The sequence below is a fragment of the Megalobrama amblycephala genome, linkage group LG1 (assembly GCF_018812025.1).
Source record: "Megalobrama amblycephala isolate DHTTF-2021 linkage group LG1, ASM1881202v1, whole genome shotgun sequence".
NCBI classification, from domain to species: domain Eukaryota; kingdom Metazoa; phylum Chordata; class Actinopteri; order Cypriniformes; family Xenocyprididae; genus Megalobrama; species Megalobrama amblycephala.
Genome location: NC_063044.1, coordinates 2659080 through 2677531, shown reverse-complemented (window position 1 = coordinate 2677531; position 18452 = coordinate 2659080). Strand labels below are relative to the sequence as shown.

The window sequence follows — 18452 nt, the reverse complement described above, 5'->3', positions numbered from 1 at the left end:
GCCATTTTAGGCTGGTTCATGTTGTTTTTTCAGAAGGACCATGAAACACTTTAGTGGCTCTTCTGGGTAAGATCCATATTAAAACAGTACAAATGTACAGTACAATTTTTTTTCTAGAGCTGCATTACAGCTGAAAAAAAAAAAAAAAAAAAAAACTTTGTTGCATAATTGTCCTGTTATCAGTGTAAAGCTGCTTTGAAACAATCTGTATTGTAAAAAGCACTATATAAATAAAGGTGACTTGGCATGACTTCACAAATAAGCATCAGTTTTGGAAACCAAAGCACACAATAGTGTGACCCTTTGGTATGAGGTTCAAATCTCTATGGTACAAAATGTACAGTTGCTTTGGATACTAAATGAATAATGTAACGGTGGCAGCGCCATGCAGTCTCTGTAGACAAATACTGGCAAGCAGAACGGCGTACTGCGATGAGCTGAGGGACTTGATTAAGTCGCAGACCTGCAACCTCTCCAAACAAGGGAGTGAAATTTCTGTCCTTCTCCAGCTGCCCAGGTCGACCGTAAGTGCTGTTATTGTAAAGTGGGAACATTTAAGTGCAACAGCAGCTCAGCCGTGAAGCAACTGGCAACACGAGCTCACCGAACGAGGACAAAGTGCTGAATCATGTAGCACATAAACACAGCTTCTCCTCGGTTTCAATATTCCCTCTGTTCCACTCGGTTTCAACACTTCAGAGGTTCAAAACTGCCTTTGGAAGCAACGTCAGTGCAAAAATGATGTTTCAAGAGCTTCCGTGGCTGTGAATTGTAATGCGTGCTGCACACTAGGACTAGTCGGCCAATGTCGACACATAACCTCAGTAACGTGCTTGTGGCTGAAATAAACCAAATCCCTATAGGCATACAGTAACGTCTTGAGGAAAGACTAGAAAAACAGAGGATGTGGAGTAGAAACAAAAGAGTACATGGGGGTTTTTTCAACCATGAGTACTTATGGCCCTGTTTTTGGTATAAACCTTCTATTATTTGAGGTATATTCATTGTTGGCCTTGATGGCCAGGGCTGCGCTTCCCAACAGAATCGTAAGCCTAAGTAGATTGTATAGACCAAAATATTTGGGAAACGTGGACCAGACCAGCATTTTTTCTAGATCTTCATCTTGGAATGTTGCCTGGAATGTTTCTTGGTCTTTATGGTTCAGTGTTTCCTTAAAAATTCATGAAGTGGGGATGCTTCCTAACATGGCTTTATATCTTTCAGCTGTACTCTGGATAAATTTGGGTCAGTGTCTGAGATGGCAATGGAGACAGATGTGGCCGACGCACATTTTCCTTTTGTGCGGCTGCGGCACACGAGTACACACACAAAATGACCACCTCAAACCCAGTGACCTGGACACTAATTTGGGTAAGCCAAAATGCCTTGATCCTACAAGTCTTTAGTTCAGTCTGCAAACCATTTACATCTCTAAAAAACTAGAAAAAAAGTTAAAACAAATAAATATTAAAAAAAAATAAAAAATACATTAAAATAAATAAAACAAATAATAAAACTATATAAAATAAAAAAATAGATAAATTAAAATTAAAGATAAAATAAAAAATGAAGTAAAAATAATAAAAATAAAAATAAGTTATAAAAACAAAAGTAAATAAAATAAAAAAAAAAACAAAATAAGTACAATTAAAATAAAACAAAACAAATAAAAAAGTTAAAAAGACATTAAAAAGAAATAAAAAAAATATATAAATAAAACAAAATAAAATAAAAGTAACTGGGACTACAACAAAGTAAACCAGACCCCACCTGGTAGGTCTCTCCCATTGGGTGCTGCGTGTGATATGATTGAGATACTGGATCCGGCCAGATGCAGTTCTCCTCTCCTCCCAGCTGCAGACAGAACACAAAGAGACATTCATACAGATGAACAAACAGACAGACAGACAGACACACACACGCATATGGCACAGGAACAAACGCAGGGGTTGGATAAGAACTGTGGCTGTTCGGTATCCTCTAAAGATAAAACATTGTTTTACATTTAAGCGCTCATTTGGGAGTTTTTTACATACCCATCTGGCAGGTCATTGTCGAACAGACGACTACAGTCGACGACTGGCCCTCCTGTGCCTATCCTGTCCCTGGACTGAAGACTAACTGTTGACACACACAAACAAACAAACAAACAAAAAAAAAAAGGCTGTTAGATGGGTCCCATTTGTGAAAGGTTTGTGTGTCATGGATTGACTGAGACTGATGTGACAGCCATGTCAAGATGAGCGCAAGACATGTGTTGCATGGACATTTTGGGTTGGTGTGGCATAGTTGTCAAAGTCTGAACTGGCAACCGAGAGATTGTAGGTTCGATCCCCACAAAAGAAAATCGTTATAGTGACCCTGAGCACTTTGCTCAATTGTTCCTGCAATAAGTGTACTGCAAGTTTCATCACATAAAAACATCAGTTAAAATAGACACAAAGGAGTTAAATAATCAGGGTTAAACATATGATCAAATCTATTAGATTATATAGTTTGAGTATATGATTACATACATAATACATACATAATATATAATATATAATTACATACATAATACACAATAATAATTTGCTTTCAATAATACCTAATTCATTGTAATTTAAAGAAAATATATGTTAAAAATGTATCCTAATAAAAAAAAAAAAAAAATATATATATATATATATATATATATATATATATATATATATATATATATATATTGGAATATACTGATATAGATCATGTTTGAAATTTATCATACATTTTCAAAAATAAAAGTAATTTAAAAAAAATATGGCACTGCAGACACCAAAAAAATGGGCAGATATCTATGTAGATCCTGCATTTAAAAAAAATAAAAATAAAAAATTGTAATATTGTCAGACATACTGATATAGTTCTGATAAAAAATTATTAAAGAAAAAAACTAACCCATATTGTCAGATACAGCCAATGCATTTTTAATAAATTATCAATTAAAAAAAAAGTTAATATTGACAGACACCCATAAAGATTGTTTTCCGAAATTTATCATTAAAAAAAGTAATTCTAAAAAATGGATCCAAAAAAATGTATACAGGCAAATTACAAATAAAGATCATACATTTAAAACAAAAGAAGAAAAGATCAACTGTTAAAATCAATATAGCTGACATATTTTATGCAAATGCTGTGTGAGGAGATATATATTTAGGGTTAGGCGTTTGTTCAAAGCGTTTACCTTAGGGTAACTTCGAGATAATAACTACTTGCTCACATTCATGATCAAGCGGCAACTGGGACTCATCATAACACATGTGACGCAAAAACTTGATGTGACATGAAGACATACAGGAATATAAGAGTGTTGTTTAAAAACTCTCAGGCATGGGAAAGCATTCATCTTCTGATGAATGGATACTTGTAAAACCTGTGGTGTGGCCATGGGACGTGCAACCCAGGGCACAAATACATCACCACCCCACAAAACTCTTTACTGATGAAGGAACAATGCGGCTCTTCGAGACCATGAAAGAAAATCGCAGTGGAATATCAAAGAGAAACAGATAAATCATGAAGAATGAGAGCGTTTTTCCTTCTTTGCTCCCTAACCAAGAGACGTTTTTAGGGCGTGGAAGGTAAATGCGTGGGTTTAGCCATCATTAATGAAAAACTTTGAAGCTCTAGTGCTGGTGTGACTCATGGGATAAATGTCAGATGTGGCAAAGAGAGGAAATGGAGGCGCTCTCCAAATTCCTGACAGGTCATTCTCTCGAACGAGCAAAGCTTGTGACTCACCTACTATCTGTCCCCTCACGGTATCGCTGTCATTGGGCCCCAATTTGTTTAGGTCCAAACGCTGATCTGTGAATGAAGGAAAGAGAAAAAGCTCATGTGAGAAACCGAAGACCCTGCATGGCGTTTGTGTCGTAACCCCTGACCTTCTCGTTCGGTGAGCCATCTGAGACTTAAATGCCTAAAACGCTCCAAATTTCATGTGTGAGGTCACTTACACTGCAGCGCTCTGTATCAGTGTATGTGTGTGTGTGTGTGTGTGTGTGTGTGTGTGTGTGTGTGTGTGTGTGTGCACAGAGGCTGCTTTATTCCTCTCAGACTGTAGATGTGCCGATAGGAGTGAGGCGCTTCCAGAAACACGCTGGGGCTCTCTGTCATTGCCGGAAAGAGGGAGACAGGAATAACAAGTAGCCTGCAGACATTAGAGAGGCCACTATCTGTTCTCACTCTCACATACACACACACACAGATCAGGATGCACAGCTAGACTAAACAGGGCTGGATGAGTGCTCACCCATCCCAAAACACTCAACTCACATTTAAACCCCTTCATATGGTCAAGCACCTGCGAAAAATGACGACGAGTATTTTATGGCTGAATGTGAATCTTTAACTCTTACTAAAGACTAGGGATGCATTGATGTAGAAATAATAACAGAAATAAAAATGAAAAAAAGAAGTATTTATAAAAATAATTAGCTGACCAGACTAGCTAAAATAATTTTAAAACATGAGTTAAATGTATTGTAATTTATTTTTGTATTAAAAAAATGATGAATACAATTCACTAACATTTAATAATGCAGCTGTCATCGATATATATATATTGCATTTATCATAATAAATTACTGTACATTTATCGTAATAATGGCAGATACCGATATAGCAGTCACTGGTACATTTTCATAACTTTATCATAATTTAAAAATAATCGATATTGACCAATACAGTGATGTAAAATGGACAAAAAATTTATAATAATAGTAAGAGGAAAAGCAAAAAGAAGAAGTGGAGGATGAAGATAAATAGGAAGAGGAAGTAGATGAAAATAAGGATATATTAATAGCTAATAATGGCAAAGGCCAAAAAAAAAAGACCCAAATTATTAGAGTGAGAGAGTGAGAGAATGAGAAAAGAAAGAGAAAGAATGATGGCAGAGAGACAGAGGGGTGCAACAGGAAATGGTGAACTGAATCACTTCCAGCTGTGGGAGCGGCTGTGGGTTTCCTGTGCTTCTCCAGGACAGTGGTCATGCTGGAGGGTTTCTAGGGAAAGCCTGCTTTTAAAATCGTCTTAAAACACAACTGTAGACCTGGAACACAGCCAGGCAGACTGTGACAGGGGCCCTTGTACCCTAAACATCCTGAGCAAAAAACACCGGTTCTTGTGTAGCCGACAAGAAAGTGATACACAAATAACAGGACGTCATTTATCTGAGACTGACAGTGTTCTCCAGCCAAAGTACGATGTATTATTGTGTTCAAAAACATTGCTAGTGTGTGTGTTTTTTATTTAAAGGTTGCACACTTAACACACACAGCCATTGTAGCACATACTTACAACCTCTCTGTGCCAATTGTACACACACAAGTACACTTGAAATCGGCCCGAGCCATGTTTTCATAGCTAATTATACACACACTAACAGACTGTTTCTAAGCCAATCACACACACAAACACAAACACTTACAGCCTGTGTCCTTGAGTCGGTTAATGGAGTTGGAGAGGAGTCGTACACATCCCAGGAATCCTGCTCCCTGTTTCTTATGGATCTTCTTATGGTTCCACACACTGATGGTGATGGAGTCTGACTTCCCGATATACCTGGAGAAAGAACAAGAGATGTCACTTTAAATCAGACTTCAACCAAATGCTCCATTATGATGCCTTTAAAGCAAACCAAACTCAGACCGTCTCCGTCTTGACAGTCCATGGTGCAGTTTGCTTAGAAGGTACATTGCGAAACATGATTACATGCAGCAGCTCAGATGAGAAGATCAGCTGCTTATTTTAGGGAAAAGATGACATGAAAAGGAAGCCAATAAGAAAGGGGAAGAAGAGCAAGACGACGACAAACAAGAGCAAGAGGTAGACAAAGTAGATGAAAACTATGAAGAAGAGGAAGGAGGCGAGAAAGAGTGTAACGAGGAATAAGATTACAAAAAGAAAGGAAATAGGGGACAAACAGGAAGTAGATGAAGATGAAAAGAGGAAGAAACCTGAAAAACAGAAAAGAACTGGGTTCTTTTTCACTCTACTGACGTCTACTTAAAGGAGTCTTGGTTTGGTTCTTGTAAATAGGACTCTAAGGGTGCGTTCACACTTGTAGTTCAGTTCGTTTGGTTCATTTGGTCCGGACCAAAGAAGAAAAAAAAACATTTAGTCCTGGTCCGATTAGCGTTCAGATTGGCAATTTTATAACCGAACCAAAAGATACCGAACCTAAAGGCATAGGGATACATTCACAACGTGATTGGTCGGATTTTATGACGTATTGCCTATTTTGAGACGGAATTTACCGAACATCCAAAACAATGCTGTTTGCTGAGGTAAATGCGCTCGTTGTGTGTGTGTAGCCTGCGTGTAGTGGTATTTTGGCCAGCTGGGAACTCGTGAAGAGCTTATAAAATGTGTAAAGTAGTCAAAACAGCGGCGGGAATCCCTCCGTCACACAAACAAACAATCTACTGCATGGAGACGCGCGTCTGATGCCTGTGATGGGCAAACTTGCGACTATGACAAGAAAAACCGACATGCGTGAGGATTCTGTCCTTTTTAGGGTCTCGTTCTCCTGTTTTTGGTTCGGTTACATGTCTTTGGTCCGTGTTGCGTTCATATATCATTCGAACCGCACCAGAGTTCGTTTGGAAGCGGACCGAGACCCATCTTTTCAGCGGTCTCGGTCCGCTTGTTTGGTGCGCACCAGGGTTCGGATGGCAGCGTTCACATATGTTCAAATGAACCGCACTAACCGAGCAATCGCACCAGGGTTCGTTTTAATCGAACCAAACATGACAAGTGTGAACGCACCCTAAGGGGGGAAAACGCCCCAAATCTTCTCATTATTTCAGCAAGATCTGAACCAAGAACTTCAAGCAATCCAGTGCAGTTCTCTTGTTTTCTTACCACTGTCTGCATTTCATCAACTCCTACATAAAACTCAGCTGGTTTGTCTGAATATTTTGGCATGGTGTTAGACAAAACAAATGATTCCCTCAAAGTCAGGGAACAGAAACACCTCAAGAACTGGACATCAAAAGGAGCTAGCCTGTCAAAAAAACGTCCAAGCAAAGTCTGAATGTTCTGTAAGCCTGCCAATGGGACAGAGTCCCTGGGCAAAAAGATCTTGTTTGGACTGAAAACCAATCGAAGCGATAGACGAGTAAAGAGAGAAAGGGCAGAAAAAGGGGTAGGATGAAAGAAACAAGACAGAATGCCAATGACTCAGTGGATGTTCTGACCAGAACGAGCCCAAACAAACCCAAACAATCAATGCACTTCTCTCTGATCTGGAGAGCATTTATCAAATGTCTGCAGAGCCAAACACCAGCTCTGAAGTCTAAGCTCATAACAGCCCTTATTCACGATATGCAGGAGAGTCTTAACGCCAAATTTGACTTATACTACCAGACAACAGCTTGTAGCAACAAGTTACCCAACTAGACCAAAAGGTGACAGAGCAAAACAAATGCCAAGACAATAAACCCGAAACCTGTGCTGTCAACAGATAATTATGGCTTTGTGCATTTTAGGTTTCTCTGATAACCCTTCATCAAACCCAATAGTTTCCCAGGAAATAACAACAACCATAACCATAAATAAGTTAATGACAAAACGATATGGCCAATATGATGGCCAATGGTATAAAATTGCATCAAGACTTTGAACTTAAACGTGGCTGGGGCATCTATTTTACTCACACTGCTGTATGCCATCCTGTTAAAAACCTTTTTTTCTTAGACTGCTTAACTTTTGTTCACTTTTCCCTCATTCATGTGTCGAGCGCCGCCTTGAGCAAGTGAACAGTCACTCGTCTCATTCACTCCGGTTGGATATTGCTTGCATTACACATAATTTTACTAATTTCTGACTTGGTTTATGTGGTGGTTAAATACACACAACATTATCAATCATTTGATTATGATTTGATCATGATTTGATTATGTCAAAATTCCCCTCTTGGCGAGTAGATCCTTGCTCAAGCTCTTAAAGTGACAGCAACCTAATGAACCTGCTGCTGTCTGTCACGTTAATCAAAAAACAAAAGACAAAATTAAGGAAATCACTCCCTGCTCTACTAACTTTATTAGTAAGCATTAATCTGTATTTAATTTTTACAGTGAAGACCATCCAGTGTTGTTTTTTTTACATTTAATTACTTTATTTAATTTCTGTAGTTTCTTACCTGAATACTACAGTTAGACCCACCTGAAACACTTAAAGCCATGTTTATTGCATATGTCTCTTCTATTGTATCTATTTTTGCTATTGTTTGCAAATGTGTTTATTTGTTCTTATTTATTATTTTATGACTGTTCACTTGTCTTTTTTTTTTGTAAATTTAGTTCAGTTTCAAATAAAGCTGTGTGAAAGCAAAAATTATCTCAGAATTATAAAATTCTGAGATAATAAAAAAAATCTGTTTTCCCCGTGGTATCCAATATCGATATTTTTCAAGGTATCCTATCGAAGTTAGAAATTCCAGTATCGTGGCAATACTACATCTATGACAATTTAAACACACAAAAAATATTAAAACACAATCATTTTAAATACATTAACATATCTTGACATCCAAAAAAGAGCAGCATACACAGCCTTTATACACTGACAAAGCATCAAATATAATGAGCAGGTTGTGTGCAGGTAAAGCTGAATAACTAACCAGGATTAAAGGACTGGAGTTTCCCACCATGTTCATGCATTGTGCTTTAATTTCCATAACTTTTATCAGTTTCTACAGACTACAACATCTCTAAAAAGTGGCTCTGACCTAAATATCTAGCGAATCTTCTCTTGCGTTCATTTTTTAACAGTTTCCTCACATCTAGGTTAACGTTTTAATCTTACTGCTTATGTTGCTCTATTGTAAATCGCTTGGGATAAAAGCATCTGCTAAATACATAAATGTAAATGTTAATCTCTGTTGGTATTGTTTTCGGTTATCAGCAAGTTTTTCTCTTGCTTGACTCTCTGTACTATTGTTCATTATGCACATTAGCAGTTATCTTTCTGTTCAACATGCAGCTTTTGGAGGTTTTCAGTCCTGTCAATCTAAATGATTTTGACATTCTGGGGTCCTGACATTCAACAAAAATAACAAAACCACTAAATAGCTTGATAACCTTTCAACAATGGCTACATATCAACTGTTTTCTCTGCCAACAAAACGACAACTGATTGAACCCTTGTGATGTGCATTATGTGAGTACTTAATGCACATCACAGTTTTACTAACATATAACTTGACTTCAAAAGTACTTATTAAAACCCTGACGGCGAACAGAAATCCCAGTGTACTTTAAGTATTTAGGATGTAGGATTTAAGCAACATCTCAGTGGTTTTCTCTTCCCCACCCATTATTCTGGGTTGCGGGGAGGGCTGTAGAAACGGCGGCCTATTTTCCGCTGACAGACGTGACATGTTTGGCTAACTCGACAGCCGTCCTGGGGGGTGAGGGTTAGTCTACTGTTGCCCTGGCAACCAAACAAACGGAGACGTGTGCTTCCTCTAGCTGCCGGCTGTCAGCTCAACATGAGAAGGGGACAAGTATTGGAAATCTGCTCGCTTTTTTTTTTTTTTTTGTCGACCTTTGCTCTCTTATGCTTTCCATCCTCTCTTACATTTAGTTTTTGGTCTGTGGGAAAAGTGGCAGGCCTGAATGGAGGGAAAGTTTCTATTTTTATTCCAGTTGATACTCGTAGTTGTTAATAAAACCTCCTTAAAAATGTAAATAGAGAGAAGCGTACAGTATAACTGATGGATATGGGATTTTTCACCCATGCCCAAACTCCCATGGAAATCCGCTCTGTGATCTCCACAGATAGAGCCGTCGACTCCAGAGGAGGTGACCTAAATCCTCAAAGCCTGAAGGATGCTGGGAGCTTTACTGATGGGCTACATTGATTAAGAGATTGGAAGAAATCGTACACCACTGGTTCAAGAAAAAACCCTGCAGTTACTTGCAAGTGCATGTTAATGTGTTAGTTCAACCCTAAATTTTAATTTTGCCATTATTTACACACCCTTGTGTCATTCCAGACCTTAATGATTTTCTTTTTCTAAACACAATATTTGAACAGAGATCAAAGATTTATAATGTTGTATATAATGTTGAGAAAAATATTTAAACCACTATTGTCCATGCAACAAATAACTATTGTCGAGCTCAAAGACAAAAAGCACCATAAATGTGGTCTATACAAACAATGGGTCTCATTCGCTAACTGTGCGTACGGACAAACTTGTGCATGAAATCTACGTACAAACATTTTCACAAACAAATCATGATTCATCAGTGGTGCATAAAGTTGCATTTTAGCCACCCCTAACCAAAACATTTACAGTGGGTGTAGAAATACATTTTCAAACAGAAAATCAAAATCAGTCTGGTTTCTGAACATTTTTGTCTCAGGTTTATATTTCAAACATTTAAACTGAGCTGGGATCAAGTTTAAAGGAAATCAAGGTGTGATAGTGGGTGTGTGTGACTGAGAAACCCATTAATTTCTATCAGACCAGGAAGAGCTCTTACAGGTCATAGTGTTGGTTCCATTTGGGGTCCAGAGTGTTCCTCACTGTGTCTGTTGAGTGGCACTGCCCTGAACCGTCCACCACCACTTTAGCAAAAGGGTCTGGCAGCCCTGCAAAAATACAGAAACAACTTTGAGATTGAAATTTTGAAGTTTGGCAGCAGAATCCAAAATACCAAAGCTCCAATACTACAGACGCATTAACACTAGAAATGGAGACTGTCAAGAAACATGTTAGAGTTTTTGTGTTATTCCAACACAATATTATTATAGACTATTTACAGTGCATTCAGAAAGTATTAAAGTCGTTTCAGTTTTTCAGATTTTGTTATAATACAGCTAAAATACTTCAGAATATTATTAATTAATTCATATTTCAGTTTTTATTTTTGATATTTCAGTTTTTCTCTTTTTAATGAATGGGTCTGAAGATGTTCTCAATGCCCTGTATATAACTTAATACTTATATCAGTTACGTAACGATACTGCTACATTTTATGGTTATTAAGGATAGTTTGAATTTATTTTTGATTACAATGAGAGCAATTAAATGAGCATAATTAATGTGGGTTACGTATTTAAAGGACTACTTTTCTTGTTACTTCCAAAAAGTACAAACCCGATTCCAAAAAAGTTGGGACACTGTACAAATTGTGAATAAAAAAGGAATGCAATAATTTACAAATCTCATAAACTTATATTTTATTCACAATAGAATATAGATAACATATCAAATGTTGAAATTGAGACATTTTGAAATGTCATGCCAAATATTGGCTCATTTTGGATTTCATGAGAGCTACACATTCCAAAAAAGTTGGGACAGGTAGCAATAAGAGGCCGGAAAAGTTAAATGTACATATAAGGAACAGCTGGAGGACCTATTTGTAACTTATTAGGTCAATTGGCAACATGATTGGGTATAAAAAGAGCCTCTCAGAGTGGCAGTGTCTCTCAGAAGTCAAGATGGGCAGAGGATCACCAATTCCCCCAATGCTGCGGTGAAAAATAGTGGAGCAATATCAGAAAGGAGTTTCTCAGAGAAAAATTGCAAAGAGTTTGAAGTTATCATCATCTACAGTGCATAATATCATCTAAAGATTCAAAGAATCTGGAACAATCTCTGTTCGTAAGGGTCAAGGCCGGAAAAACACACTGGATGCCCGTGATCTTAGGGCCCTTAGACGGCACTGCATCACATAGAGGAATGCTACTAATGCTTGCCGGCTAAAACTCTATAGGTCAAAAAAGAAGCCATATCTAAACATGATCCAGAAGCGCAGGCGTTTTCTCTGGGCCAAGGCTCATTTAAAATGGACTGTGGCAAAGTGGAAAACTGTTCTGTGGTCAGACGAATCAAAATTTGAAGTTCATTTTGGAAAACTGGGACGCCATGTCATCCGGACTAAAGAGGACAAGGACAAACCAAGTTGTTATCAGCGCTCAGTTCAGAAGCCTGCATCTCTGATGGTATGGGGTTGCATGAGTGCGTGTGGCATGGGCAGCTTACACATCTGGAAAGGCACCATCAATGCTGAAAGGTACATCCAAGATCTAGAACAACATATGCTCCCATCCAGACGTCGTCTCTTTCAGGGAAGACCTTGCATTTTCCAACATGACAATGACATCACATAACATCATGGCTGCGTAGAAGGAGGATCCGGGTACTGAAATGGCCAGCCTGCAGTCGAGATCTTTCACCCATAGAAAACATTTGGCGCATCATAAAGAGGAAGATGCGACAAAGAAGACCTAAGACAGTTGAGCAACTAGAAGCCTGTATTAGACAAGAATGGGACAACATTCCTATTCCTAAACTCGAGCAGCTTGTCTCCTCAGTCCCCAGACGTTTGCAGACTGTTATAAAACGAAGAGGGGATGCCACACAGTGGTAAACATGGCCTTGTCCCAACTTTTTTGAGATGTGCTGATGACATGAAATTTAAAATCAACTTATTTTTCCCTTAAAATGATACATTTTCTCAGTTTAAACATTTGATATGTCATCTATGTTGTATTCTGAATAAAATATTGAAATTTGAAACTTCCACATCATTGCATTATGGATTTATTCACAATTTGTACAGTGTCCCAACTTTTTTGGAATCGGGTTTGTACATTTCCTGCATTACAGCCGACACTGGTGGTGATTTAATATATATATTCATAAAAATAATTGGATTGGACTGAATACAGATATAGTATTCTAGATCGGCGCTTTAGTATTGATGCTGTTTAAATTAGATTTAGTATTTAAATTAAATTTGAAAATGTTGGCCATATTGGTTATTTCAAAATAAGCAGTTATCTATATTTCATAATTTACATTATAATATTGTGACACAAATCAAAACGTGACAAAAATCTTTTTTTTTTTTTTTAGCTTTTAGCTGTTTTTTTTCCAGCCATAACAGGAAAATAATTAATTATTAGTAGATTATTAGCCAGAATTATATTATATCCCTATTCCTAACAAACACTTTTCCTCAAAATATTGTTTTTTTCCTCTTTCTTTTTTTATTAAGATTTTTATATTCTGTTATTTTGGCTACATCAATAGAAATCAAATCTGTGTGTGTGGCTTTATGAATTCAACTGCAGCGTGAGAAGGAGGGGAAAGATATGTATGAAGTTTTACAAAGAGAAGAGAGACTATCTCTTCATTTAATTACATACAGTCTGCCAACATTGCATTTCTGCTCCTACATTTTTTACTTTCTCCTTTTTTCACCAGACTCGCCTGGTACCGGTCTCTCTTCCAACCCCCTAACAACGTCTTTGATATCTGATGAGTGTTTCAGATGTGGGCTTGGTTGTTTGTGTTTGTCGGGGTAGAGAGAGTCGAGGCAGAGAAACTGGCAAGTATACATGTGTCAACCAGCGGTTGCTTTGTCTCCCCGAACTGACCCACATTTCTGCTGTCTCGTGGGGGAAGAGCACTTATCTCTCTCTGCACACTTTTAACAGATGAGCCCCTGCTAAAACACCGCTCAGAGACACGGAGACAGGAATAGAGCGCTCTTGCAGTTCACTCGTTCTCTCACACACACACACATTCTCAGTATTTATGAAGGCCGGATACTTACGGAAGAAGTCTTTCTTCACCAGGTTCTTTGCGCATAGAACTGCAGAGAGAAAAGAGGGAAAAACATCATCATTATTTGGACATTTCGAAATAGATATTTGCGAAACATCTAAACTGTGATTTATGTTTTAAAATACAGTTTAAGTCAGGCTGCAAATTTTTTTTTTAATCAGCAATTTATACTGTTTTAAGTTAAACTGTGTAAGATACAAAGTCTTGTTTTCACAAAATATATATTTTGAAGTAAGCTATTTTTATACATTTTTAAAAAATGATTTCATACCCCACCTGGAAACTTTTTTTAGATTCATGTTTAAATTCTGACAATTTGCCAGTGGGATAGGCACCACAAAACTTAATTTAAGATATATTCTCTTGAAAACAAGTATTAACTTAATTATGTACATGGTTTTTGCTTAGCAAATAACATGATCTCTCTTAGAAAATGACAAATAAAATTATTTTGGTAGTGGAAAACTGAGTTCAGGGGGATTTAGGTCTCACAATGGCTGACAGCACAGTCGATAGGTTTTTAATTTCCAAGCTCTGTATTTTTAGGATCTTAGCGTGTTTAAATTGCCGAGAAAATGTTTAAATCCACAGCGCGGCTCTTACAGCGCTCAGCACTCCCAGATCAAACTCACAATGTATTAGAGATGCAAAAAAAAAAAAGAAAAAAAAAAAAGGCCCTCTGATCCACAACCCACTGCTGTCCTATATTCAGTTTAACTCAGAGTTAAAATAAAAAAGTTCTTCTGACTTCAAACTGGCCTGAGCTGTCAGCTAACACAAGAGATTTCAGTTAAAAGCTTCCCATACGATACCACAGGCAATCCAGGGAGATCTTTATTCTTCCTTTGACAACTGCGAGAATGTCAAGAGGTTAAGAAACACTTACGAACAGTGTTGGGGAGTAACTAGTTACATGTAAGGGAGTTACGTAATTTAATTACAAAATAAATGTGACTTATCAGTTATAGTTACTGAGAAAAAATGTGTAATTAAATTAGTTACTTAGGAAAATGTTATCGATTACAAAGGGGGTTACATCTGAATATTTTCTGTAAAAAGCTATGATATGTTAAATGATATTCATTTGTTTAATTGATTTTTTCCCCATATTGCATTGACTGCTCTAAAATACGAGACACCAATGTTTCAGGAGTTCAGGACACAGAATAGGACACACGCTTATTTAATAACTGTTTTATTTCCTATTTGGGTTTATGTATATGCTTTATTTTTTAAGATTAACTGTTTTTTCCCAAGGCATTGTTAGATGCCAGTGTTTCCTGTCATAGCTATGCAAAGATTTGATTTCAAAAACAGTATCATAGCTATTAAACTATTTTTTGTTATGCTATTAAATCTGTATTTAACCTGAGAACGACCTCAAAGTAAAAATAGGTGCTAAAGTCTGATTTTGTGGTGGCTGTGCTTTAAAATGAAATTATTATAATCTTAATTCAGTTTATGAAGGATTGTGAAGTCTGACAGTAGTCAGTGGTGACAAACTCTGCCTGGTTTAAATGTTTGAAAATGTTTAACAGTTGAAAACATTCATTAGAAATTTAGAAAAGTAATTGAAATAGTTACATGACTTATTACATTTTAAATAGAGTAACTTGTAATCTGTAACCTATTACATTTCCAAAGTAACCTTTCCAACACTGTTTATGAATATCAACAAAGCTGAAGAGCACTGACGATCAAAATGATTAACTAATGAGGTTCATAACTTGGACTAAGGGTGAGAAATGTTCGTTTCTGTTTGTGAAGTGAAACCTTTCAAAATACTGATTATTGGATTGTAAAATGTTCAGACACAATCCAAGGAGCATTTGGAGACAATAACCGTGGACTGAGGGAGCAAGAAACTTGACAAAATGTAAGATGGAAGTGGTTGTAAAAAGTAGAGATGCTGAGCCAATAACGTAATGAACGAAATTAAAATTCTATGCTATTTTTTCTAAATACTTTGAAAATAAAATATTATAAACTGAAATCAATCAATTTAAATGTTAAAAATGAATTTAGGCATTACAACATTATAATGTGCAGTATAAAAATGTATTTAGAGATTACATTTAAAGTGTTATTAAATTATTAGTGTTTTAAAGATTAAAGTGATTGGCAGGAAAATGTTATCTAAATGGTAAAAATGGGAAAATGAACAGGGGTAATTAAATATCTGATATACATATGCAATATCGATTAAAAAAACTCTAAAAATATCAGACAATAAATAGTCTACAAGTGGTAAGAAATGAAAGAGACAGAGAGAAAAAAAAGTAAATGAGGGCAGACAGATATTTGAGGGAGAGACAAAAAGCTAAAAAGGGAGGACAGACTGCTCGAGAAACCATGAAGACAGGAATGAAGGGCGACTAGAGGGCAGGAGGACCACATTTGAGGTATTCAGACTAAAACTAAGCAGTTCACCCCACCAGATGTAAGAAAGCTGAGAAGGTAAGAATAACTGGAATGTGTGGAGGAGGTTAAAGGGCAGAGAAAATGTTCATGTGCAGGTGAGTCGCAGACTTTACTTAGCAAATCCAAACACCCATACTGAGACTGCTATTGATTCTGTCTGCGGCACGACCGCGGCTATTCCTCACCTCGCACATGCACCGCGAGAATTAAACATACATACAAAGCACACATATATGAGGAAAAAAAATACATGTATGAAAGGACTGGAAAAAATACATACATAAAATAATGTAAGCGTGTGTATAATTTTTTCCAACCTTGGCATGCATGTATTTTTTCTCAGACATTTCACAATATTGCCATTTTTAATTTATCCTTGTGATAAAAAAAGTTTTCAGCAATCATTAAAAAAACAAAAGCTAGCAAAAATATGTTCTAAGAATGTTTTGATAACGTTCCCATTACGTTATGCCAACGTTATTTCTAAATGTTCTCTGAACGTTCAAAATGTCCAGTTTATTAAATGTTTTAAATACGTTTTTCTTGGTTATAGAGATGAAACATTCCATTTTAGAATTTTGCAAACATTATGGGAACGCTACTTTTGAAAGTTCTCTGAACATTCTGAAACAATTAATGTTTAAAAAAATGTTAAATGAACATCCAACTAAAATGTTTCAGAAGAAAAGGTTCATTAACTATGTATAAATAACATTTTTGTGCTGAGAACGTTAATAAAGGCAACTTTGAATGAACATTCTTATTAACGTTACCAGAAGAACGTTTGTTCATAACTCTGAAAGAACCTCGTTCTGAGAACAATCCCTAATGGCTGAGGAAATAAAGAGAAAAATAAAAATGATCAGGCCACTGCGTCAGGAAGAGTGAAGAGACTCATGTGAAGGGTTCGAAGAGTTGCAGCAGCAGGTGATGATAGCGACCAAGAAAAGGAAGGGAGATGGCAAGAGAAAGAGGAGAGGATAAAAAGGAAACATGCTTGCTTCACAGTCGAGGAAGAATTTCTCTCTGCAAACATCCCTGGGAATGTTTAACGTTCCAGTGAAACCCACCTCATCATTCCACCATCTGGAATGTATCTCTCTCTCTCTGTATTGAAGTCTCACACACACACACACACACACACACACACACACACACACACACACACACGGCCTTCAACACCTCGTCTGCACTCAACTCCATTAACAATTGACATGAAGCAACAGTGTCTGTATTAGAGACAAATTAGATGAACTAGTTACAGAGCATTTAGGAATGAATACAAACACTGAAATTTTAAAAAGCAAATACTGTGAGTGAAAACAATTTAGCACATTAGCATTTAACATTCGTAGCAACTGCCCTTCTAATAGACTCGGAGTAGACACCATACTTAATTTGATGAAAACAAAGTTGAGACTGAGGAATAAAGGACATTACTTTCACTATCTTGTCTCATCTTAAATTACACGATGCATGTTTTCTGAAAGTTTCAGTCCACTAAAAATGTGGAAAGGCATTTTTCATTTTGCTGACTGAACAAATCAACACTCATGTAAACAACTATAGTGGAAAAAAATGTCTTAAAATTGTACATCAAACAAACACTACTGGAGTATGTTTAAGAGTATGTTATTAGTAATTTTTTTTAAATTTACTAGCAAAACCTGAGTGAAAATTGTTTCAAAGTAATTTTTTCAGTCTAAGTGTAAATGATATTTTTTCCTCACAAATAAGAGTTGTCAAAAGTACCAACTTTGGTACCAATCGGTACTGAAATTTGAAAAATATGACGTTTTGAGTGCTGTTGAGCGGATTTGTAAACACCTCTGATTGGCCATTGTGTTGATGTGCTCATCAGATATGTCTGTGATTGGCTATAATGATCAACACTTCAAAAAAGTTGTAAACAGTCCAGCGACAGACCAGTCCACGATAGACGTCTGCTTTCAAATGCTCCCATGTGTATCTGTGCAAGTACTCGGTGAAGAGCGTCATTGATGTTGTTTTTGAAGCGTTGATCATTGTAGCCAATCACAGACATATCTGATGAGCCGTGAACACAATGGCCAATCAGAGGTGTTTACGAATCCGCTCAACAGCGCTTCACATTTTTTAAATTTCAGTACAGATGTGGTACCGAAGTTAGTACTTTTGACAACTCTACTCGCAAACTGCCTAATTATAGTTGCATCAAACTGAAGTCAACATGGAGCGATTTTACTTTGTAATCTGATGTATTTCCGAGAGAAACAGGACTTTTTCAACAAGAAAAAGTGCAATGCTACATGATTGGATCGCACAAAAAAACATAAAAGTATACAGAAGTTAATAAAAAATAAGGGATTGGTGATGTCACCTGAAAAGAAAAGTTGTTTAATGAAACATTTAGAATTTCTGAGTGAAATGCACTCAAGCA

At 36.8% G+C, this 18452-nt stretch overlaps 1 protein-coding gene across 2 annotated transcripts in view; it reads right to left on the bottom strand.

Moving 5' to 3' along the window:
• smurf2 (SMAD specific E3 ubiquitin protein ligase 2) overlaps positions 1–18452 on the bottom strand; it is a 60641-nt gene that overhangs the window by 21506 nt on the left and 20683 nt on the right. The window contains exons 2-7 of one of the 2 annotated variants that reach the window (XM_048163429.1): positions 13602–13640; positions 10515–10623; positions 5450–5583; positions 3763–3828; positions 2037–2121; positions 1771–1854 (exon numbers count right to left, since the gene is read on the bottom strand). In XM_048163429.1, the coding sequence (XP_048019386.1) occupies positions 1771–1854; positions 2037–2121; positions 3763–3828; positions 5450–5583; positions 10515–10623; positions 13602–13640 (517 nt within the window). Of the gene's footprint in view, positions 1–1770; positions 1855–2036; positions 2122–3762; positions 3829–5449; positions 5584–5670; positions 5924–10514; positions 10624–13601; positions 13641–18452 lie in introns of those variants that run through there. The other variant, XM_048163487.1, reaches the window with a different exon arrangement.